Source organism: Diadema antillarum, unplaced genomic scaffold (assembly GCF_040938485.1).
Source record: "Diadema antillarum isolate AM-2024a unplaced genomic scaffold, OU_Dant_1.0 seq00001523_RagTag, whole genome shotgun sequence".
Classification (NCBI taxonomy): domain Eukaryota; kingdom Metazoa; phylum Echinodermata; class Echinoidea; order Diadematoida; family Diadematidae; genus Diadema; species Diadema antillarum.
In genome coordinates, this window is record NW_027272255.1 from 567731 (window position 1) to 593409 (window position 25679).

The 25679-nt window shown below is 38.8% G+C and overlaps 1 protein-coding gene across 1 annotated transcript in view; it reads left to right on the forward strand.

Annotated features, from left to right (window-relative positions):
* The window catches only part of LOC139710348 (RNA polymerase I-specific transcription initiation factor RRN3-like), a 43814-nt gene extending 22734 nt beyond the window's left edge, over positions 1-21080 (forward strand). Inside the window, exons 12-15 of the mRNA XM_071622272.1 lie at positions 8240-8403; positions 16674-16829; positions 17644-17707; positions 20943-21080. Coding sequence (XP_071478373.1) covers positions 8240-8403; positions 16674-16829; positions 17644-17707; positions 20943-21080 — 522 coding nt within the window. The remainder of the gene's footprint in view (positions 1-8239; positions 8404-16673; positions 16830-17643; positions 17708-20942) is intronic.
* The last annotated feature ends 4599 nt before the right edge of the window (positions 21081-25679 follow it).

Sequence of the window (25679 nt, forward strand, 5' to 3'; positions counted from 1 at the left end):
TGGGATCATAAAACAAATGGGAAATTGTATTGTTGGCAGTTTTTCTAGAACACCTTCTTTTATGTAGAATAGTGTGCGTAGGTGAGTCTCGGGCTTGAGAGTCTTCTTTCCATTTCTTCAAACAAATGGGAGAGTGTGTTTTTAGCAGTTTTTTTTTTTCTGGAATTTTTTTTTTTTTGTATCCTTAGAAAAATGTGATTAGGGGAGTCTTAGAGTCCCCCTTTCATTACTTTAAAAAAAAACCCTAGTAAATACACTTTCTTCATTTTCAACTCCAATAACTTTTGAAATGATAGTGCTACTGCTTTGAAAGTTTGAATTAGTCATGGATAGAATGTGTTCATAAAGCATGATCAATTTCAGCTTAATCTGATTCATAATCCCTTCATTGTGTATGCTGGGGAGGTTCACATCCTGTTTTTTGTCCCGTTCATTGCACTGCATGCACAGCTTGGTATAAAGATTAGGCACTTGAGTAGGCCCTACTTTAGGGCCTCATTTCTCAGTAAACACTCTTCTAGAGTGTGTACTTTCTTTCCATTATTTAGAGACTTTATAAGGTAAGGGGAGTCCATTTGAATTGGGTTATACATCATTTTAAAGCTTATAGTCTGCTCTTTCAGAGTCTGTCCTTAAAGGACAAGTTGTCCTTAAAGGACAAGTTCACCTTCATAGACATGTGGGTTGAGTGAATGCAGCAATATTAGTGGAACACATCAGTGAGAGTTTGAGCAAAATCGGACAATCCGTTAAAAAGTTATGATTTTTTTAAGTTTCTTCTCAGTCTCGGCTGGATGAAAAGACTACTATAGCTTGTGATGTCACATGAGTACAACGATATAAAGAAAGAATAAAGAAAATTCAACATATTTCCATTTTTCTCGCATAACGAAAGAACACTCGACTTCTCTCTTTCAGAAGGCAGGGGGAATAATATTACCCTTAACATACATCAGTAGCAAGTCGAAGAAATGTGCACTTTATTCAAAAAGTAAAGTTTTGTGAAATTCTCTTTTTATTTTCCTTGTATAGTTGTACGCATGTGACATCATGCACTGCACAGTAGTAGTCTTCTCATCCAGCAGTGACTGCGCAGATACTTAAAATATTCGTAACTTTTGAACGGATTGTCCAATTTTCCTCAAACTTTCACTGATGTGTTCTACTAATATTGCTGCATTCTCTCAATCCTTATGTATATGAAGGTGGACTTGTCCTTTAACTAAAAATACATGTCTGGTGACTGTAAGTGTTATGGTGCAGGGTCACAATTTAAAATGTAATGATTCAAATTAGACATGCATTTGATTTGATTCACAAAAAGCAAAAATATTAGTGTGTTCATGTCTATAATCAAGTTAAACACACACACACACACACACGCACACACACAGACACAGACACATGCACACTTCTATATTCTGCAAAAAGAAGGAGTTGTCCACTCAAACTATATACACTGTATGTATGTGAAATCTTTGAATGGGCCCTCCATTTTCAATTACAGATGCTATATGATAGTAGCAGTAGTGTAGAATGGTAGCAGTCCTTCATGTATTTCAATTTTCATTTGTGTACTTATTTCCACGTGTATATCGTATTTTCATAAATTGTAGCTAGAGGGATGTAGGGTCTTTGTCTGTGTTTATCTGGCTAATATCAAGTGTGTGTCTGACAGTTCATCATCAGTCTATTACTTTAAAGGGATGGTGTAGTTTTGGTTGAGATGAGGGATTCACTTATTCAGACATTAACTATTTACTAGATTATTAGAAACCACTTACATGAAATATGAAAGAGTATACAATTCCAAGAGGAATTTAAGTTGTTGATGTTTTTTTTTTTTTTTTTTTTTTTTTTTTTTTTTTTTTTTTTTTTTTTTTTTTTTTAATGAAAAGCAGTTCTGAAATGGTTGAGATATCCACAGGGTAAAGCAGAGTGATCCTAATAAAAGGTTGGTCCTAGTTTTTATTGGGACCTCTTTGTTTTGGGGTATCTCAGCCTTTCAGAACCAATTTTCATCAAAGAAACTTTTAATTCCTCTTAGAATTGTATGCTCTTCCATATTTCATAATTGATTTCTCATTATCTCACACAAAAAAAAAAAGTAGGAAACTTGAAGCCCCATCTCAACCAAAAATATACCTGGTACCATCCCTTCAAGTGTCTCACTGTCTCCCCCCTCCACCCCCTTCTTTCTCTGTTTTCTGTCTTTCTCTCTCTTCTCTCTTTAACCCTATCCAGGCCGGGCTTTTTGGGGTGTTCTGTGGCTGAGGGGGGGCTGATTCAAACCCCCCCCCCCCAGATCTCGGTCGTCGATCGCGCAATCGCCATGAAAATTGGCACATGCATTACCTGTGGCGTAATCTACTAAATTATACAAAAAGAAATGGAAATTTTCATTATGCTAAGTAATTATGCTATGTAATCATACATTTTACTCCAAATCAGAAAGTAAAGCTCCTAGAATCCTAATTTTTGGTGATATCATTCTTTGTAGCATTCCTAAGAATGTACTGGAAAAAAAAAATCCGGTATCAAACTTAATTTTTTATGTATTTTACAGTGTTATGAATTTCTTATGTATTTCTTTGTTTTTCGAACTTTTGTTTTATCATTTTTTTTATTTGCAAAATTTATGACAGAACCTTTCCAAGCATAATTATGCTAAAATTAATTGATTTCAGCCTATGAAATTGAAAATAATCACATCTTTATGAATAAGGTGAGGAAACTTCATTTGCATAGACTTTACACACAGAATCACGTTTTTGAGCCATTTTCGATCTGACAGGCATGTATAAAAGGTCGTGCAGCGTCTTAACAGTATGCGCGATTTTCACGAAAATGGTGTCAAAAGATGCGCGATACTTAAAAGTAAAAAGTCAGCGAACGGCGCGGTCAAAAAATTTCGTGCGGAGGAATAGTCACGAAAAATGTCGAGGGGGGTATTCAACCCCCCCCCCCCCCCCCCCCCCCTGGCCTTTTTAGGGTTAATGTTGCTTTGTCTTCAGTTGTTGTGCTACATGTCAGTTGGTCTGTCTTTCCCTAAAAAGTGAGCAGAATGCTTTCCCTCTCCGCAAGATGTTTACACTTGTAAACTCACAAGTAAATTGAATATTTATGACTTTTTTTAAAAAGGGTGGTAGAAATGCAAAGTGTATCTCTCCGGAGAGATGTTTACACTTGTAAACCCACAAGTAGATTGAATATTTATGATAAAAACAAAAGGAGGGTAGAAATGCAAAGTTTACATGTGTAAACCCACAAGTAATTTGAATATCTATGATAAAACAAAAAAGATGGTTGAAATGCAAATAGTTCTCCAAGAGATGTTTACACTTGTAAACCCACAAGTAATCCGAATATTTATAATAAAAACAAAATGAGGATAGATATACAAGTACCATATAAACAGATGTGGCTGTTTACAGAATCACTATTCAGTATACAAATGACGCACAGTTCTGAGTGCGTCAGTCGGAATTGTGTGCATAAGGTAACTATGGAATGCTTAACCCACGAGGCGAAGCCGAGTGGGTTTAGGCTAAATTCCATAGTTACCGCATGCACACTATATTCCGACTGACGCACGAAAAGACATGTGCGTCATTTGATTTATAGAATGGGTAATTTTCATGTCAAAAACCCAGTTTTCTATCGTGTTACCCGATGACAAAATTACTGGATGCATTTCCTTTTGGCTTTCCGTAAAGGGCATGCATACCCGTACTTACCGTTTTTACTGGATGCATGGCCAGCCATGCATAAGTTTTTACTGGATGCATGGCCAAGCTGAGTGCGCGAACGCTTGCTTTAGTGCGCGAACCTTTGTTACAAGTACGCGTACTCTTGCTAAGTGCGCGATAACATGTTTACCACTGTGACTCAGCGTGCGGCCAGTAAAAATGAACACATAGCTCTCGACCAATCAGATCGCAGGATTCTCGCTACCCATTCTATAATACACTCTCTTGCACAAACATTTTCCAAAAAGAGGAAGATCTCATCTGCAATTGAGACTTAATATGTAGTGACAGTTTGTAGTCCTACCTGTGTGTATTTGTGTCGCAACCTATGTGCATCCATTTTAACAAGATTTATTGTATTGTGAAAATTCTCAGTCAAAGATTATTTGGTCTGAACTGGATGAAGTAAAGAATTTCACAGAATGCAATTTGGCTTTGCTCCTTCAGAAAGTGTGTAAAATTATTTTGTAACTTTGATGTACGCGTAGGAACAAGTAATGTGGACGTTTGTTTTTCATGCCAACTTATAAACGTTGAGAAAGTCTTGTAAGAATTCCTTGATGTCGCTGTACCGTGATCCCCCAAAAAAATTACAATGGGACCCTCCACACTGATATCTTTAAAAATATTAAATCAATCTAAATACAAATTCAGTGTATGAAACCATAACTCATTGCCTACGTCTTACAGAAAACCCCGTTCGATTTGCTTCAGTGGTCAAAGAGAAATGAGGAATTTTGTAGTGGATGTCGGGAATCTCTTCCCTCCAAGTTCTGTCTATTGTATTCACACACAAGAGCATCGAAGTGCTAAACTTGGAAGAATCAGACTCATGACATGCTTTACAACAATCCACATTTCTCTGTGACCGCTCAACCAAATCAAATGGGGTTTTCTGCAAAATAGAGCTAAAATGTTATATTTCAAGACTCTGAAGTAGCATTTAGTCAGAGTGTAATCATATTGGGTGTTATCAATGCAAAAATCTGATTTTTTTTTTTTTTTTTTTTTTTTTTTTTGGGGGGGGGGGGACATACTGTACTATGCTGGCATCACAAACTTTGGTTGAGTGCCCATCAGGAGGTTGTGGCCCATATGAATTCAGCCAATACTTTTGATCATAGCTTTTGAATCAAAAAATTGAAAAATAACACTCATGTGTGTGACTGATTGTGTGCATTCACTTAATTCCCAGTTCTATCTACAGTAGGGATACCTAAAGCCAAAACATAGTTCAGTACGCCTGCAAAATTGTCAAATTTCGCCCCCAAATGTATACCTAAGAAATGTGTGGAATAACACTCTAATGGCAAGATATTCGTTGGGTAACGACTAAAATGCGAAATATTACCAAAAATGTTCGCATCTCAGAACTTCCCCGATAGGGGTCAGGCTAACTCGGGACTCGCGGACAGCTCGGCCTCGTTTTGACGGCGGGGCCAAGTTGTCCTTCTGGATTATACAGTGTTGTACTATGGGAGCGCTTCTCATTCTGGATGGTCACAGTTATTTGCCGAGTTGAAACAATGCGCACATCAAAGAACCTCTTTGGCGCGCATGCAAAATTAATGAACGCCTATCAAGTGCCTATGTATAGACTGATTCTGTGACGCGCTATGTGTATTTTTGGCATGGGCAGCGCCATTACTGCGGTGTCTCAGCTGACCCCCCCTCCTCTCTCCCCACCCCTCTCACGCGCACGGAATGAAAAACTGATGCATGGTTGTTTTAGCCAATGGGTGTCTCGTACTGAGTGCGCGAACTTTTGTTACAAGTGCGCGATAAACATGTTGCCCGTGGGGTGGGGGAGAGGGGGGGTAGGCTGGGACACCGCAAAATGAGCTTATGGCTGCACCCAGTGCCACAAATTGTCTGCTGCCCTCAACGAACCCGAATCGGTCTATAGAATATGGCGATCACAAACTGCGTATAAATTGTCAGAAATACAAATGTAGGGCCAAGTTAACCTGGATCCTTCTGGAATGAAAGTCAGTATACTGACTTTTACTTTTGATCTCAAAATACTCCGAAACAACTCATTATCCTGGCAAATCGCGTCAGCCACACAAGTTTCTTGGCAGACACTTTCGATATATTGCAAGTAAATATGAAATGGTGCCAGACGGGTTCTCAAACCCTTACCAGAACTATGTTTTCACTTTAAAGGGGCAAACGCAACATAAGACAATACCAGTGATACCAGTAGAAATACTCTCCGACACATGCTTGGGTTTGGGGGGGGGGGGATGGGAAAAATATATATATACTGAATGTGCAAACAGCTCATCATTTTATGAAATGCTTGTGGGAATATAAAATGATGCTTTCAAGGGCAAAGGATACAGTTTCCATCTTTGATACCGGTAAAAAAAAAATAATAATGGTAATACCTTGACACATACGTTGTATTGAGGTTGGAAAAAAATATATACATAATGTGCAAGCAGCTCATTTATCTTTTTATGAGATCCTTGTGAGTATATGAAATGATGCTTTCATAAGACTAGAAAAGCACTCTGAGAGCGCAGACCTCTGCCAAGCAGTTACTTTCCACCCATGATCTTGCTCTTCCCAAAGATATTTTTTCTCCTCTCTACCACTGGGGAAAAGCTTTTTGGGCTCTTATATAGAGATCAGTGATTTCCACCCATAGGTCTACATGCTGAAAAATTGCCCGATTTCCCAATATAGAAGCCTTTGTTACGTCATAAACCCTCAGCTGCACGACGCACCTTGCCCTAGCAGAAACTAGAGCACGCACTTTAGTGCGCGCATGCAAACCTCAAATACGCGCAGCCTGAACTCCCAAGTTCATTGACCCTACCTGCCAAAATATCAAAAATCCTTCATAAATTCCCAAAAAATTCTCGGATCACTACCAAAAGTTAATTGTTTGTTACTTGTGTCATTCTCAACCTTTCCTGCAAGTTTCATTCCAATCCGTTAACTACTTTTTGAGTTATTTTGCACACAGACAAACTAACGAACTAACTAACTAACTAACTAACAAACCAACGGTCATGAAAACATTACCTCCTTCCTTTGCGGAGGTAAAAAGGATACAGTCTCCATCTTGGAAATGGGTTGTAAAGACAAAATAATTGTACCCACACTATTGTGGATGTATTTCAGTGAGTTTACCTTGAATTGTCTCTGTCTGTCTGTCTGTCTGTCTGCCTTGTCTGTCTCTTTGTCTCTTTGTCCCTTTCTCTCTATCATTAGAATTATTGTTTTTATCATTGCTGTTATTCTCTTGTTATGCTTATGAAGGGATAAGAATTTTCTTCCATATTTTATGTACCATTCCCGGACCTCCCAACCACTCTGAATTTTGAAGAATCTGAATTTTGACCATTCCCAGCTCTTTGTTACAAGAGGAGTTTCCTGTTTTTTCTTGATGACTTTTATTATGCACTCCTATGACAACTGCTGTTTCTTCTTTCCTACTTTTGAGCCAAATCATCCCTGTTTTTCATGCAGAAAGGTTGGGAGGTCTGCATATGTTAACCAATTAAGTCCCAGGTAAAACTCTGTTGCAGAAATTATTGTCTTATCATTGTTAAAATGGCAATGCTGAATTTCATGTCATATCTGATATCGGAGAAAGATTTGAAGGAACCAGTTAATATCGTTAAATCTGCACTAAATCAGATAGAAAATTAATGAGTAAATGCCATTTTCAGTGAGCTGCAGGAATGTAATCTTCTAAAGTGTGTTGCCAATTTTACAAATCAATTATTGATTTAGCAATTGAAATGTCTGAAACTGAAACATAGTTATGTATAAACAACTAGAGGCTTATGATTAAAAGATTTTTTCCTGCTCTGCATTATGAAACAATGAACATTAGAAATCATAATACAAAGATTAATCATCACAATAAAAAGATACGGCACCAATTCACAAATAGCACCAAACTAGCAAAATTTGTGAAAATAAAAACCCTGTGAAATGTATGACCTATACAGTGTACCAGCTTATGAAAGGAATCTCATTTTCAGGGTTGCGAAAGGAACACTCAAATGTTTAACTGTTGGAGATCTATCACTCGACTACTCCCACTTCGTCTGATAGCCATTCAGTCTCAACCCACATGGTCTAATCCCGTTTCGTCTGCAACCAGATCATCTAATGGCCATTTAGTCCAATGACCACTTACATAGAGTCTCATTACCAATTCGTCTATTCAAGATGGGTTATGTCCATTTCGTCTCCTACCCACAGTTCATTAGGCAAAGAGGGAAAATATCCAAGGACACAAAATTGCAATAAGACCATCTGGTCATTAGAAGAAACGATAATTAGCCAAACTGGGCATTAGACCAAGTAAGGATTAGACCAAACGGGCATTAGACGAAATTGATAGTAGACCAAATGAATGTTGCCATAATGGTGTTCAATGTACTGGGAAGTAGACCATCTGATTTTAGACCAAGTGGCAATATACCTAACTGTGTACCTCACTCTCTTCACTTTCTGCCTCAACCCAGGCTGTGTTCTACATCTTTGTGTATCGGCACCAGCAGCTGTTTGAGAACAACAAGGGCTTACACTACGTCATGGGTCTGAACCTGGAGAGGATCGTGACCTGCCGTCTCAACCCCCTCAGAGTCTGTCTCCCGTCCATCGTCAACATCTTTGCGACTCTCGCCAGGTAGGGGACTCTTGGTTGACCCTGCAGGGGCTCTCTAGAGGCGTGGTCAGTTTGCGGCCGGAGGTGCCCCCTGCCCCACCTAACTTTACCTCTTGCTTTGCTTGCTCACACCTCACCGGCTTGCCTGGCCTATCCCCAGCCCACTCCCCCTCCCCCAGAAGGAATACCCTCATTAAAATTTACTGTGGCATTCAAAAGCCATACCTCTCTTGCTCCGATAACACCCTCCTTAAAGATGCACTGTACAGTGTGCCCCCCCCCCCAAAAAAAAAAAAAAATAATAATAATAAATAAATAAATAAATAAATAAAAAATTACAACCGGATTTTCGCATTGATAGCAATATGATTAAACTGTCTGTATGCTACTTTAAGGTCTTAAAATATAACATCTTAGCTATGTTGTGCAGAAAAGCCCATTCAATTTGACCAAGTGGTCACAGAGAAATGTGAATCGTTCTGAAGCATGTCATGCGTCTTATTCGTCCAAGTTTAGCACTTGGATGCTCTTGGAACTGCATTTATGTGTGAACACAATGGACAGAACTTGGAGGGAAGGGATTCATGACACGCTCTACAAAGCTCCTATTTCTCTTTGACCACTGAAGCAAATTGGATGGGGTTTATTTTAAGATGTGGGTAATAAGTTGTAGTTTCATACCCTGAAATTTTATTGTCCCCGCCGAACGAGTTCGAGCAGGGGACTATGAAACGGGCTCCGTACGTGTGTGTGTCCGTGTGTCCGTCCGTCCGTCCGTGTGTCCGTGTGTCCGTGTGTGCGTCCGTGTGTGATCAAAATCTTCAATTTGCTACTTCTCTGTCATTTATGAGCCAATTTTGATTCTGTTTGCTTTATATGATAGCACTACATGGGAGCTTTGAAACTTCTACACAGAATTTCAGTCATGACCTTTGACCTTGACCTTTGACCTATATTGTACATTTTGCTACAAAATGCTACTCCTTCGCCATTTCTAACCCGATTTCGATTCCGTTTGCTTTATGTGATGGCACTAGGTGAGGGCTTCAAAACTTCTACACAGAATTTTGACCTTTGACTTCTTTGACCTTTGACCTTGATTTTTTGACCTATATTGTACATTTTGCTACAAAATGCTACTCCTTCGCCATTTCTAACCCGATTTCGATTCCGTTTGCTTTATGTGATGGCACTAGGTGAGGGCTTCAAAACTTCTACACAGAATTTTGACCTTTGACTTCTTTGACCTTTGACCTTGATTTTTGACCTATATTGTGCATTTTGCTACAAAATGCTACTCCTTCGCCATTTCTAACCCGATTTCGATTCCGTTTGCTTTATGTGATAGCACTAGGTGAGGGCTTCAAAACTTCTACACAGAATTTTGACCTTTGTCTTCGTTGACCTTTGACCTTGATTTTTGACCTATATTGTACATTGGCTACAAAATGCTACTCCTTCGCCATTTCTAACCCAATTTCGATTCCATTTGCTTTATGTGATGGCACTAGGTGAGGGCTTCAAAACTTCTACACAGAATTTTAACCTTTGACTTCTTTGACCTTTGACCTTGATTTTTTACCTATATTGCACATTTTGTTACAAAATGCTACTTCCGGCGGGGACATATGTTACGCACCGCGTAATTTCTACTTTTCCTTGTTTGGATTGATTCACTATTTTTAAAGTTATCATCGCAAAGGGTCCTGTTGTAATTTTTTGGGGGGACATGCAGTATATAGCTTGCAGATAGAAGGTTTGCTTGATTGAATTCATCCTCATTTGCTGCCACTGGGTGCATTAAAATACTAGAGAAGCACTCTGAGAGCGCAGACCTCCGCCAAGCATGCTGCTCATTTTCACCACTGATCTTGTTCTTCCATAGAGATATCAGTGATTTCCACCAATACGTCCTTAGGCACCATAGTAGGGCAGATATGTAACAAAAATTGGTCGAAATGTTCACATCCGGCGGAAAGTATGAAATTTTGCATATAGGGTTATTTTGGGGCACTGATTTCAAATATTGCCGGATCCAAGAGATCTGACCACGGGGTCGGCCGCCATTTTGAATTCCAATATGGCCGCCATCACAAAACAAATTCAAAGATCCCTATCTTCAGTTCTGAATGACCTGTGGTACCAAAATTTGGTACACATGAGCGTTTTGACACATTGAATTTGATGACAGATTGATTCGGAGTGTCTGACAAACATCGAATGGCCGCCATTTTGAATTCCAATATGGTCGCCTCGACGAAATATTCAAAATCCCTATCTCGATTTCTAAGTGGTGAGTGACCCTGAAATTAGGTGTAAACAAGTATTTTAATATACTGAGTTAAAATATTAACTGATGTGATATGTCTGACAAACGCAATGCTTGCTATTTTGAATTCCAATGTGGCTACGAAGACAAACATCACGACTAACATTCACGGGCATGTCAAAAAGTGCAGCAAAAAGGAAGCATAATGCATCTTTCACTGACGTCACAATGTAAATACATCAGCGCGCACTCTATCAGTTACAAACGCGCGCTCAATCAGGTAGCCTAATTTACAAACCCGAGATAGAGATTTTCAACACTCCAACATGGCAAATATGTATTAAATTCAAATTGGCTGCCGTGCAGCTTGTCAGACACATCAAATAAGTCTGTTATTGAAGTCATCATATCTTCATGCTTTTATATATCAAATTCCAATGGCTAATGTCATTCAGAACTGAAGATAGGGATCTTTGACGGTGGCCATATTGGAATTCAAAATGGCCGCCGACCCCGTGATCAGATCTCTTGGATCCGGCAATTTTTGAAATCAGCGCCTCAAAATACCCCTATATGCAAAATTTCATACTTTCCGCCGGATGTGAGCATCTTTTTCACATATCTGCCCAACTACCATGCTGAAAGTGTTTATAGTGTGCTGAAAGTAGCCCGATTTCCCATTATAGAAGCCTTTGTTACGTCATAAACCCTCAGCTGCACGGCGCGCCTCGCCCTAGCAGAAACTAGAGCACGCACTTTAGTGCGCACATGCAAACCTCAAATACGCGCAGCCTGAACTCCCAAGTTCATTGACCCTACCTGCCAAAATATAAACAAATCCTTCATAAATTCCCCCAAAATTTTCGGATCACTACCAAAAGTTAATCATTTGTTACTTGTGTCATTCTCAACCTTTCCTGCAAGTTTCATCCCAATCCGTTAACTACTTTTTTAGTTATTTTGCACACGGACAAACTAATTAACTAATTAACTAACTAACTAACTAACTAACTAACTAACTAACAAACCAACGGTAACGAAAACATTACCTCCCCCCTTGGCGGAGGTGAAAAAAAAAAGAAGCTCATCTGTAATGGTGGACTCCAGTTGAGATTCTGTATGTGCACTTATGTGGGGATCAGTGATAAACCTGTTCACAGATTGTTACAGGGATTTCTGAATAAACTGAAGTCGAGCCAGCTTGGTATCACATGGTCTCCCAAAACTACAGGGTCATTTAAATCCATCATGGTCCTAGAAACCGCATTTCTTCATGTGTGACCCTGCATCACAAAAACCAACAAAAAGTCAGCAGACATTGATTTTTAGTCAAGGACGAATTCTGAAAGAGTGGAGTATAAGCTTTGAAATGATGTATAACTCAATTCAAATGGACTCTCCTAGCCTATCTAAATATCGGAAAGAAAGCACATACTCTGGAAAAGTGTGAACTGCGAAAAGAGGCTCCAAAGTGATGAGTTTATTCAAGCACTTAATCTTTGCCGAGCCATTCTGGCTGTGCGATGAATAGAAAAAAAAAAGAAGAAAAGATGTAAACCATTGGAGCAATAACAATGAAGGGATTATCAGTTTAAATGAAAATTAAGTATGCTCTATCAACACATTCTATCCATGATTACTGTCAACTTTCAAAGCAGTATCGTTATCCGTTCAAAAGTTATTAGAGTTGAAAGTGAAGCGTGTGCAAAGGATTTTCAAGAAATGAAAAGGGATGTGTAAGACATGCCTGATCACATTACTCTGCATAAAAAAGGGTTGTAGAAAAACTGCTGAAAACACACTTTCTAATTCATTTCATGATCTCAAAACTTTGGGGTAATGTAGAAGAATAGCTCATTCAGAAAACACAAAAAACTCAGGATTGACTTGGTTGACCCATTTCACCTTTTTTGAGTCCTCATGTAAAATCAAGGGGTGCAACTTTTTGTTGGTTTTGTGATGCATAGTCACATACACAACATATACAGAAACTTTCTCTAGTTTGGGGGAATCATGCACAAAAGAATTTAGGCTTCTACCAACCTTAAAAGTGTACCAACACCCTAGAAATCAAATTTGTGTACAGCAAGAATACACAATAATCAGCCACAGTTCACCTGTGTTAGCCCCTGAAAGCATGCATATTTCAATAAATCATATACAGTCAAACCTGCCTTAGCGGCCACCTGTCTATTGCGGCCACTGAAAAATCCCCCCGAGAGAAAAGCCCTGTTAAAGACCCTGTGTATAGCGGCCACCTGTCTAACGCGGTCAGCGGCCACAAATTTTGTTTCCCTTGGTAGATTTTAACCTGTGTATAGCGGCAAAAAACCCAATGGAGCCGCAGCCGAGCCGATAATTCAGGGTGTTTTTCTGTTTTGTAGCCGTGCAGGCAACGTTCAGTGACCGCCACCGCTGCATTCATCCCCCATTCAGTCATAATAATGCACTGGTGTTAAGCTTTCTTCACGACAATACACATACTACTGTGTAACAATTTCATATACACCGGCATGGTTGAATGCACGAAACACACAGTGTGTGCATACGTACACACATACATGAACATGTAAGGATACACCGATGATACATGTACATGTAAGCAATGCACACAAAGTTGGATTACCTGTCTATAGCGGCCACCTGTCTATAACGGCCACTTTTTCCGTCTCCCTTGGGTGGCCGCTATAGACAGGTTTGACTGTATCTCTATAATAATTTGGCACTTGTGCTCCACGTGTTTCAGTTCTGCTCCATGAGCGTCGGTACTGATGTACACTATATGCATGATCTACAATATACAAATGACGCACAGGTCTGAGTGCGTCAGTCGGAATTGTGTGCATAAGGTAACTATGGAATGCTTAACCCACGAGGCGAAGCCGAGTGGGTTTAGGCTAAATTCCATAGTTACCGCATGCACAATATATTCCGACTGACGCACGAAAAGACATGTGCGTCATTTGATTTATAGAATGGGTAATTTTCTTGTCAAAAACCCAGTTTTCTATCGTGTTACCCGATGACAAAATTACTGGATGCATTTCCTTTTGGCTTTCCGTAAAGGGCATGCATACCCGTACTTACCGTTTTTACTGGATGCATGGCCAGCCATGCATAAGTTTTTACTGGATGCATGGCCAAGCCGAGTGCGCGAACGCTTGCTTTAGTGCGCGAACCTTTGTTACAAGTACGCGTACTCTTGCTAAGTGCGCGATAACATGTTTACCACTGTGACTCAGCGTGCGGCCAGTAAAAATGAACACACAGCTCTCGACCAATCAGATCGCAGCATTCTCGCTACCCATTCTATAATGTAGCTATACAGGTTCATTTTTACAAGTAATATAGAGATTTCATGTCGACCATTTAGCGAGGTGCATGTATCATTCAAAGTACATGCACATTGCATATCACTATCATTCTAGACATATTTGGAATGAGATATCGCTAGTGTGATTGTTTGAGTGAAAGAATCAGGTGATTAACTAGTCTATTTCAAGTCATTTATGTTTTTGTATATAAAATTTACATTTAACTCCAGTAGATAAAAATTGGAGAGACCCCCCCCCCTCCCCCCCCCAAAAAAAAAAGTATATATATATATATATATATATATGTATCTTGCAGAGGGCATACCTCAAGTATATTCTACAAATATAGCAAACATAATTCTCAGGGTGTTGGTACACTTTCAAAGTTTGTGGGCAAACTTTCATCCACTCCTGTGGACTTTCTCAAAGCAAGAAATGGTCGTGCCATGTCTCTGTTGCCGTCTGCTTGGTTTTGCGCTCACTAGACCGAATGCAGTTGGCAGTTGACAAAAGCCTTAAAGGGATCGTATAGTTTTGGTTGAGACCTAATTTCCGGTTTCTAACTTTTTTTGGTGAGAAAATGAGAAACCTCTTATGAAATATGAAAGAGCATGTAATTCCATGTGGAAATGAACGTTTATTTGATGAAAATTGGTTTTGAAATGGCTGAGATATTCAAAACAGAGCGATTCTAATAAAGCATTTTATTACAATTGCTGTGTTTAACTTTGTTTTTAGATGTTTCGGTCATTCCAAACCCGATTTTCATCAAATAAACTTTGAATTCCTCTTTAAAAGGTATGCCCTGTACTTTTTCATCAGTGTTTTCTTGGTATCTCACAAAAGTTGACTGCCCAATTCTCATCTCCACCAATACTGTACCATTCCTTTAACCCTAGTCCCTGTTGAGGAAAGGATTAATCCTGCTTATCTAGATAGACTCTTTCACCATTCTTGCCCAATAATTCCTTTCAAAGCTTTGTGTCGCCATCCAGGTGTTACGTCCTGTGTCTAGAGTGTGTCTGGCTAAAGCTAAAAAGAATTAATCATTAAATGTAAGGGCTCTGTTGTGCTCCTTAACCCTAAAAAGACTGGAACCCCCTTTGACATAGCCTGTGATTACTATTTTGTGATGCTCAAAGATTTTGCCTTGTAGTTTAATTACTTTTTTCTCTAGAGTTTTGCTCAATTTTTGATACCAAATTTGTCTGCTCCTCATTACAGAGTTTGTAAAGGTACCGGTACTTTTTACCATTGGGAGCAGTGATATAAAAATGTTTGAGTTATTTATATTAAAAGTATATGTGTTGGTCAGTTGTCTCACAAAACATCTTACCATATAAAAATAGAATACAGCCTAAAATATTTAGGAGATATCACTATAAAAAAAAAGATAAACATAACAATAGACAGTTTATTCTAGATACAATTTTGTTATTACTATTGTGCACATTTGGTATATTTAACAATACTATTGATTAAATTGATTAAAATTTTTATATTGATTGTTTCTATCTGTAACTCATATTTTGGACCTACATGTATCTTGAAGCTCTAAAATCTTTGAAGGCTTCCGTGGCGGTAGAACGTTGGGTGGTAGAAGGCTTAACGGTGTACCCCGTATTCTTTCTAGGGTATGTGTGTGTCCCTGAAGCTCTAAAGCTGGGTTTTTGTTTCATCTGAAAAAGGTAAATAATGCCTCCAAGGATTAAGTTGATCATTGAGAGTTCTGCCTGTTTCCCCAATAGATCAGTCGGAACAGTCTGTGCATGTAATACCTTGTTCGCAATGCCTTTCAACTGTTTTTGTTGGATTAACCAACCTGCTTTTGTAAGTGTGCTTTAATTAGACTCATGAAGGCTACACTAATAGCCTCGTCGGGAATGTTTCTTTCAAGCAAGAGGCTAAACTGTCAACAGAAGTAAAAAACAACCCAGATGTTGGGTTTTGTTTTATCCTTTTGTGGGTCTTTGTTCTTCTTATAATCTGTCCTTTGCTCTTTGCCTTTGTCTGTGGTCAATGCTTGGTATCCACATTATGTAAGCATGTCCACAGGAGAGGACGAAAGCTTGCCCACAAAATGCTGGAGGTTGGCAGAAGCCCAATTTCTTTTGCACATTTATGTAGTTTGGTGGTATCTTTTATTTCTAGGTTTTTACTGTTATTGTTTTATAAGGTAAAGAAAAGAAACTCTTTCTTTTTAGTCACTTGTTGTTCATATGTAATTGGTTGCTTTGGTTGCACAATTTTTCAAAAGCCTTTTTATTGCTAAATCTGTGTGTGATTCTTCAATTGGCAACACATTCTAGGAGTTGCTGTTGCTTTTTCATGCTTTGCAGTAAATTTCAGAGTAGCCAATCTAATGGGCAAAGGATGATATAATTTCAGGAGCAAGATTACCCTAGTCTTGAAGGCTTAACACTGTTTTCAGACAGATATTGTTTTTATTTATTCATTTGCTTTCAAAGACAGTTGGTACTTGGTTTACTGCTCTGTGAATTCTAATATATCAAGCACCCCCATATGCCGTGGCTTATGCTTTGCTAGAATGACTTTTTCTTCTTCTTACTGATCTGGAGTTTTTTTTTTTCCTTAATCAAGGAGAAGAGGAAAAGTGTCTTTTATCTTTAACTTGTGTTCCCTCTCTGCTTATCAATACCAGATCGTAATATTTCTTCTTGTGTCTTTCATATCTTCCTCATCTTCAGAAAGTTCCAAGTTGCCTATTGCTACACTGTGATGGAGCACAATTCACGGTCCATGCTCCCTGTGTTGGGCCTGAACGATTCGGGGTCTGCTCCTGCTGTAACCAGTAGCAACCCGCTGGACTCTTTCTTTCCCTTCGACCCCTACATGCTGCCAAGGTGAGCAAACATCCGTGACACTTTTTCAGACCAGTCGTCCACTTTGGGGCAAATTTGCGACTCTACAGCTTTAGCAAGACAAATTTTTTGCATCAGTCCATGAAGTGGATGTATCAAATGCTCTGAGGAATGTGCAACTTTGTTTGTATTCTGACAATAAATCTTAACCCGTTGTGTACATTGAGTGCTGATTGGCACAGAAAACTCCATAGTGTTTTACACACTGTCCAAAGTCCCTGGCACTTAGAGGGTTAAGCGACAAATAAAAATCATTAAGCAGGACAGTGTCAACAATGAGGTCAGTCACATGTACATTTATGACACAATACGCCGTGCTCAAAAGGCAGAAACAATTGTCGTTTGCCAATTTGCCAGAAAGTCATGCACGGGGCACTCAGCTTTGATGGCGTCATGCGTGGAATGTTGCACTCTGTTGCGGGTGAATGAGCGCATACATGAGGTGTTAATGTTAAGGTAAATTTGCATGCAACGTAGACTTATTGTCTGAACGACAAAAGGTAAGCGAAGGAATTAAATGTCAACCCTATGGCAGATTGAAACAACTGTCGTAGAAAATACCTTATATATGGGACAGGTGCGATGACACGATGACACTTTTTCATTTTTAACATACCTTCTGTGGAGATTCCTTTTGATGTCTTTGATCATTTTAGAATGTTCAATAACTAAAGGCAGATCATAAAAGTGAATGAAAGGAGAAGAAAAGAGGCAACATGTACCTCAAGGTGAGAGATTTTGACATTATTTCCCTGTTTGTTTTTTAATTTCCCCCGATGTGTGGTGGATCTTTAAGGTCTGGAGAAGCCATTGAGAAGCTGTACCGACACTGGGAAGGCTTTACACAGGACACGCAAGACGTCACCCAGACGGTACGTACTATGCACAGATGCTGCTATGTGGATTGGATGTCTGAGTATATGTGAGAACTTGTGCTATTGCTTGTGAAAGCTAGGCCTTGCTGCATAAAAAGATGTGATCAAACTTAAGTCACGTAATCGGCCAATCAGAATTGAATATTTAGAGACTTGCGTTTAATTTTTTTCTAACTTCTGTCTGATCTCAACTTTTATGATGCTGCAAAGTCTTGATGTGTTGTGATATTATGTGTTTGAAGACATAAAGACATTGTGATAAAGACAGCTTTTGATTTTGCAGTAAGTGTAGATATCAGGTTTTGTTGTTGTTGTTGTTTATACTCTTACTGTGTAAATGTCATTTATGTATGTAATGTTCAATTATGTATTCTGTGCTATATAATGCATATCTATTATAAATGCAGTATATTACTGTGCTTTTGATACCAGCCAAATACAGTATGAGTCATTGATATTAGTGAAAATGTAAATAATCAATAAAATGGTAGGACTTATTGATTTAGGGAAATGTGCCTTGCCTTGCAACAAGATAACAGACAAGCAGATGTCTGACACGCATGGTTTAACAGAAAAGTGATTGGATATTTTGATCTGACACTCGAACCGTACGTCTGACCCCACAAAATGTAAGAAAACATCACAAAATGAAAAAGACATCAAAGATGATTGCGAAAACAACAAATGTTGCAAGGCAGCTGAAACAAAATTCTGGAGGATGGGCGTGGGCAGAAACAATTCTTGCTATCATCCTTTTTTCCAGTGATAAAATGGGAGGATTATAACTCTTAAAACAATAGAGCAAACCAGCGGCATCAAGGGTTATGGCCCTGAACGCTTTTGAGCACAGAATCTGTGTGATTCTTAATAGCTACACACAAGTCAAGTTGTGAAATCAAGGGAGAGTGTGGCCAAGCATTATATTGAACGATGCCAGCAGAATTAGCACTGCAGCTTTGGAGTGGTGTAAGTGTACACCAAAAGTGCCTCTTCAGACTGGAGAGCATTAATGAAAGATGATAGAACGCCTCATATTTCTTATGGTCTTTGTATGAGATTCAAGTTCACAACTTTATGCCCATGCCCTTGCCCTTGTGGGGGAGCCGGAAGCATTTTGGAGGCATTGTGTTTTCGGGTTGTCCATCTCTATATCCTTTCTATATCAGAATCTTGTTGTGATTGAGGAAAAAAGAAAAACTACATGAATTTTCTTGCTTCTTGGCAGAGGCATACATGTACTGATTTGATTTGGGGGCAATATTTGAGAAGGTCAAAGGTCACAATGCAATATTTTAGCTGTAACTTAATCCAGGAACATACAGTAATAGTATGATTTGGTAAGAGAGATAGGAATAATGAGGCTGATATCAGCATGGAATGATGGTAGCAAAAGGTCAAAGACCAGTGGCAGAGATCACTGTGTTCTTGCCAAAAGCTGTCATTTCAAGCCATTTCTTGAGCTAAAATGTCCAGTAGTGATAGAAGTTAGTGTGCAGAGAACAGTTGAGTGTGCTCAGCCTGATCTGTGTAGTATTTGTCAGGTGTCAGAAAAGTAGGGGCTGTGTTGGAGTAGAGTTATGGGATATAAAGTCACACCGATAAAAAAAAAAACAAGAAAAGCTGGATAGACTTTTAGATAGTATGAGTGTAGTATCTGTGAGCTGAGGATGCATTTCTGCACACATGGTAGCTTCTTCCATTGTGAACTAGTAGCTTGTGCAATCATGGTTGAAAGTTTAGCGATTTTTCTAGTGAAACCACCCGGAAATAGGCAAAAGATGGTTTCCACTGAGTGAGTCAAGTCCAAGGACAATTGAGGACACCCAGGTCCTAGGAAAGACTCAAGGTTGCGGTCAGTCGTGACTGTTCTGCAAATACCTTGCCGTGCAAATGCAAATCTGTCATCAGTGAACCCATATCAGCCGGTCGCTTAGTAGTGCAGTTTATAAGCTGTTGGTGCTGGAGGCTATTTCATGCATATTCACTCAACTGTGCTCTCTTAACTTCAAACTGATGCCACTGCCATTCATAAAAAGAAAAGAAACAGATTCATTCATTCATTCATTCATTCGAATTCATAAACTCATGTATTCATTATCAGGGCCACATTCATGCCCAAGAAAGAATACGTGGTGCACCGTTAAGCCTTTTACCACCCAATGTTCTACCGCCACGGAAGCCTTCAAAGATTTCATGTTACATTCATGTCGAGATCATAGTCAATGTTTTAGTCCGTTGTGAAATTTGGGAAATAGCACCCAACTTACGAAATTTAAAAAGCATGAAAGATATGGCATATCATATACTGTATGTCCTCAAAGAAATTACAACGGGACCCTCCACAATGATAACTCTAAAAATAGTGAATCAATCTAAATACAATTTCAGGATATCAAACTGTAACTTATTACCCACATCTTACAGGAAACCCCATCTGATTTGCTTCAGTAGTCAAAGAGAAATGAGGAGTTTTGTAGAGCATGTTAGGAATCCCTTCCCTCCAAGTTCTGTCCATTGTGTTTACACACTTTGCAGTTCCAAGAGCATCCAAGTGCCTATTATGAAGATGACATGCATTACAATGATCCACATATCTCTGTGACCACTCAGCCAAATCGAATGGGGTTTTCTGCATGATATAGCTAACATGCATGGGTGTATGCAAGGGGGGGTCGGGAGGGTCGTACGACCCCCCCCCCCCCAAATTTTCAAGAGGTCCACTTTTTGTAAAAGACATTTTTTTTTTGAGGGCTTTTTACTCTATATAGGCCTACAACAGGAAAAAAAAAGTGACCAGGTGGTGTTCCAGCAAATTGTCAAAAACCTCGTAAATTTCGTAACTTAATTTTAGTATGCCATAATTTACCTTATTTCTAAGCTGCACTGCCATGCCGAAAAAGTCACTTTTGTATGCACCAAATTGCCCCATTTTAAGATATAGAATTCAAAAACTCCCTACCGTGGAAGGGGGGACACCCCCCTCCCACACCCTCCCCCCGCTCGGTCGCTCCGCTCCCTCGCAAAGGTAAAGGTCCAAAAATTTTGGTTACAACCCCCCCAGAAAAAAATCCTGGATACACCCCTGACATGTTATATTTTAGGACCCTGAAGTAGCATTTAGACGGTTAAATCATATTGGAAGTTAGCAGTGCGAAGATCCGATTGTAATTTTTCTAGGACATACTGTACAATATATCATGTTTCTCTCTGTCACATGTAGGATGGTGGTGTGGAAGAAGAGGAGGATGAGTTCATGCAGTACGAGTCAGTGGAGCGTGACCTCCCCCTTGGCCTCACCCCGACTGGCATCGCGTGTGTCTCCCCCGGCTTCCGATCCCCATCATCCTACGGCAGGTGATGATGGTGGATACCAGAAGAAGAGAAGGAGGATAAGATGGCAGATAGAGGAGGACGAGGAGGAGGAAAAGGGTAGATTGGAAGGAGGATGAAATAATGGAAAGAGGAGGAGGAGAGAAGGGGAGGAGAGATATGCAAGAGGAGATGGAGGAAGAGCAAACAGTTGGAGGAGGAGGAGGAAAAGGGAAGATGGAAGATGAAATAATGGGAGGAGGAAGAGGATGAAATAACGGAAGGAGAAGGAGGAGGATAAGGCAACAGGAGGAGGAGGCAGAGGAGAGACACAAGAGCAGATGGAGGAGGAACAAGCAGTTGGAAGAGGAAAAGGGAAGATGGAAGGAAGATGAAATAATGGAAGGAGGATGAAATAACAGAAGGAGAAGGAGGAGGATAAGGCAACAGGAGGAGGAGGCAGAGGAGGACATGCAAAAGGAGACATAGAAAGAACAAGCACTTTGGAGGAAGGAGTGAAAGATAAGCAAATGAAGAACAAAAAAAAAAAAAGAATGAAAAAACTCAGCAGGACGTGTGTGAAAGGGAGGAAGAGAAAGAGCAGGAGGAGGATGATGATGATGATGATGATGGTGGCCAAACAAGAGAAGAGTGGAGAACAAGGAAGAGGAGGGTTGAAGAAGAGGAGCAGGAGATTGATATGTGAGACCATGGACTTGCGATGTTGCATCAAAATGAGATGTAGCATCAGGCAAGTGTGGACTCCATCAACAAGGACTTTGAGGTGTTAAGAGATCCCCCAGAGAGTATTACTTTAACCAATATACCATTCTCTTTCTTTTTCCTCTGTCTTTTTATCACAGGCAGATAGGCTAGTGGTTATTGAAAACTCAGAGTTTGGAAGTTTTTTGGTCATCATGATGGAGTTGTCGAGAGGCAGCCCTATGTAGGGGCATGTTGATAGCACATCTGCTGATGGAACTGCGCCGTTTGTGCTATCATAATGAATTGTGTTGAAGTCATGTGGCCCATGTTTCAGTGACCACTATGTTCTCCTTTCATGAATGTTTTCTGCCTGTTTATGGGATGGTATTTTCATGCCTCAGCCAGGAGTGTTTCCAGAAGCCATATGTTAGTCTTATGTTTTTGAGTTGTCTGTCCATCCATCCATAATCAATTTTATGCACAGCGTATTAAATGTAACAACCGTTTGAGGTATCTAAAGGAAATTTGGCATATGCATATATGAGTGGATGAAGCTGCAGCTATTAACTTGTAGGTGTGCATGCCACAGTGGCCGTATGTTGAGGGCAAATTGTAAAATTTCACTTTATCCCCCTATACCTCTACAGTGCAAGACGGTTATGTCTAGAAACTGTACACATGTATCACCAAATGAAAATTCTTGAGTGAAAGCTTTGAGCACTGGGATCAAAGGTCAAAGTTAAAATGCTAAAACTTCACTGAAGTCCATGTGTCGGAAATGGCTCAAAGTAACTTAATAAAACTTTGCATATACATGTATTTTCTAGCATTGATTCTCCTGGGAAGGTTTCTGTCATGAGGTCGAGGGTCAAAGGTCAGGTTATTCTGCTAAAATTTCACTTTTGTCCTCCATGTCTCAGCAATGGCTCAAGTGATCTTCATGAAATTTAAAACATGTATTTCATGGCATTGATTCTGCTGGGAGGGTTTGGGTGATGAGTTCAAGGGTCAAAGCTAAAATTTCTCTTTTGTCCTCCATGTCTCAGAATGGCTCAAGGTATCTTCAAGAAACTTAATACATATACATGTATTTCCTGGCATTGATTCTCCTTGCAGGGTTTTGGTCATGAGGTCAGGGGTCAAAGGTCTGGTTGTAATGGTTAAATTACACTATTAATGTTGAAATCACACTATTTTCTCCATATCTTTGAAATAACTGTAAAAGTGGACACTTTCAAACATTGTTGAAATTTTTGCGCATTTCACTCGACCAGAAACCAGAGCGAAAATAAAAGCCCGCAAATATTTTTGCTTGCCATGTATTGCAGTAGTTGATGTCCTGATTTCGCGGACTTACAGACACGCGAAACTTTTCTTTCCCACCTGAGCGCAATAAATTAGACACAAAAAAATCCACTTTTGTAGTAGATAATAAATATACCAATTTGAATAAGTGTATATACTGAGTAATTTCAAAGGTATGAAAAATTAGCGGTGAAGTGAGGTGTCCAACAGAAACACGCTCATTGGCAAGCTGTTCTGTAGACCTCATGTGAGAAAAATGCGCTGTAGTGGAGGCATAGCAGTCACTAGACTGACATTTTTAGTTTGTTTGTTTGTTCTTTTGTATTTTTACCTGTCGGGGATATTGACCAGCAGTGACTCTGAAACATGTATTGAAAGATGCACACTGCATTTATGCCTGAATGGACCACTGGAATGATGGCATCTACAAATTGAATGGGTTACGGGTATTAAGCAAATTTAAAACATTCAAAGAGATCATCCGTGTGCAAAGTTCAGTCCATCTGATCTTTTTTTTCCCCCAAATAAAATAGTCTTGAGTGTAGTGTGCCCAATTTCTACGATTCAAAGATTGACAACAAAGCATTCCAGCATGCAAGTGTCTCGTGTTGTACTTATACTGGTTGACTTTAAGCAGAATATTGCGTGCAGGTGGTTTGTATTTACGCTTTAAAATCTGCAACATTTTAAAAACTCAAGTTTGCTCCATCAGGCAATGCAAATAAATCGAAAGATAAAGCGTAGGTGTGTTGGCCCCTCAACCTATTGAGCTCTTTAAGTTTTTTAATGATTTTCCCCCGCATCTGTGCACAGTGATTGAAGCCAGCATGCATCATTTATTTTTGTTTGTGAGATACGAAAGTCATGGAAATTTAAGAGGAGATTCTGTGCTGTAGTGATACATGTATTTCTTGCACGATGTCACATACATATTTTTACGGGTGATTTCCTCCGAATACTACTATGTAATCGTAACTTCAGGATCATGTTACGTTGCATCCGTATGTACATATGATGTACATATGTGTATATGTTGCTGAATATGATGCTTCATGAAACAGAAATTGTAGTACTTTTCATCTTGCGCATAGAGAATTTCTATGTGATAAGTTCTTTATGAATATTATGAATTATTAACATTATCATTGTAATTAAAATGTATTATCATTTTTTTTAATCTTTATTATTTAATATTATTATCATCAACATCATCATCATTATTTAATGTACAACTTATTTTATGTTTATTATTTTGAGGAACTATATATTTAGTAATTACACGTAATGTATATTTTCTTTCTGTGTAACTGTAAGGCCATATGGGCATTTCACAGAAGTCAATTGATTTCTGCTAAGTTTAGATTTGCCTTTAATATTGTTATTGGTAAATACCTGCTGAACTAGCTAATGAGTCATAGACTAGCTCTGAGGCTTGCCATACATGAGTAAATGGTAATGAAATGTATGGGAAGGCACATACAATGTATACTTATTTTCTTGATGGGCATATGTGTGAACCACAAGGACTTGTATTCCTGTGACTTATTGTGAGACATGTTCTCTGGCAATTACTCTTATTTATTTATTTATTTATTTATTTATTCATTTATTTATTTATTTATTTATTTATTTATTTATTTATTTATTTATTTATTTATTTATTTTTTATTTATTTATTTATTTATTTATTGTTAAGTACAGTACATCTCTTACAGATGAGTTGAACTTCAGAGAGCACACAATGTAAAATCATACTGCCATGGAGAGCCTTTTAAATTTGTCAATCAAGAGTATTTGAGGGGATAACAAATGTGTAGACCCATTCATCTATTTACGAGATCATATGTGTTTGAGAGTTGTCTGTTTGACTACTTAATATTATGAGCACTCCTTTTACTAATTGGTATGTTGTGCTCAAACTGATGCAAGGTGATGCTTATGTGCTCTTGATAGTAGATTGAAGCTAATTAAGATGGTTAAAAAAATATGTAAACATATTCATGTATGTGCAGAGAAAATTTGCGTGTGCAATGTCACTGAAAGAATGCCAGTATATATTTCATATATTTTGCTTCTCCAACTTTATTTAGACAGTGAAAGCTATACTATTTTGCAGCATGGAGCCATACAATCAGCAAAGAGTGTTGTAAGAGGCTTGAAACACAGGGCAACGTCATCCTGAAGTGAGTGTTGGGAGAAGACACTGTAATACACAGGAGATGTGGAATAAATATGCCCTTGGAACAGGGTTATTCAGATAATTTATGAAGTGTGTTGTTATGTATGTGAAGAGTTCCTTTCCAAAAGGGTGCCAAAGTCACTATATTGATGGTAACAAGAAAAACTAGAATTTTTAATACACATGCTTCTTCAGTGTTTCCATGCAGTAAACTTCTTGTCCCATAAAAGTATCCCATAATGGGGTAAATGTGTCTCAGAAAATCTATATCTCTACACTGATTTTAAGGAGTTATTTATATGTTTTTGTGTGTGTACGTATATATGTATATATATATATATATATATATATATATATATATATATATATATATATATACACACACACACAATGTATATATATATATATATATATATATATATATATATATATATATATTGAGTAAGTTGTCCACATGTT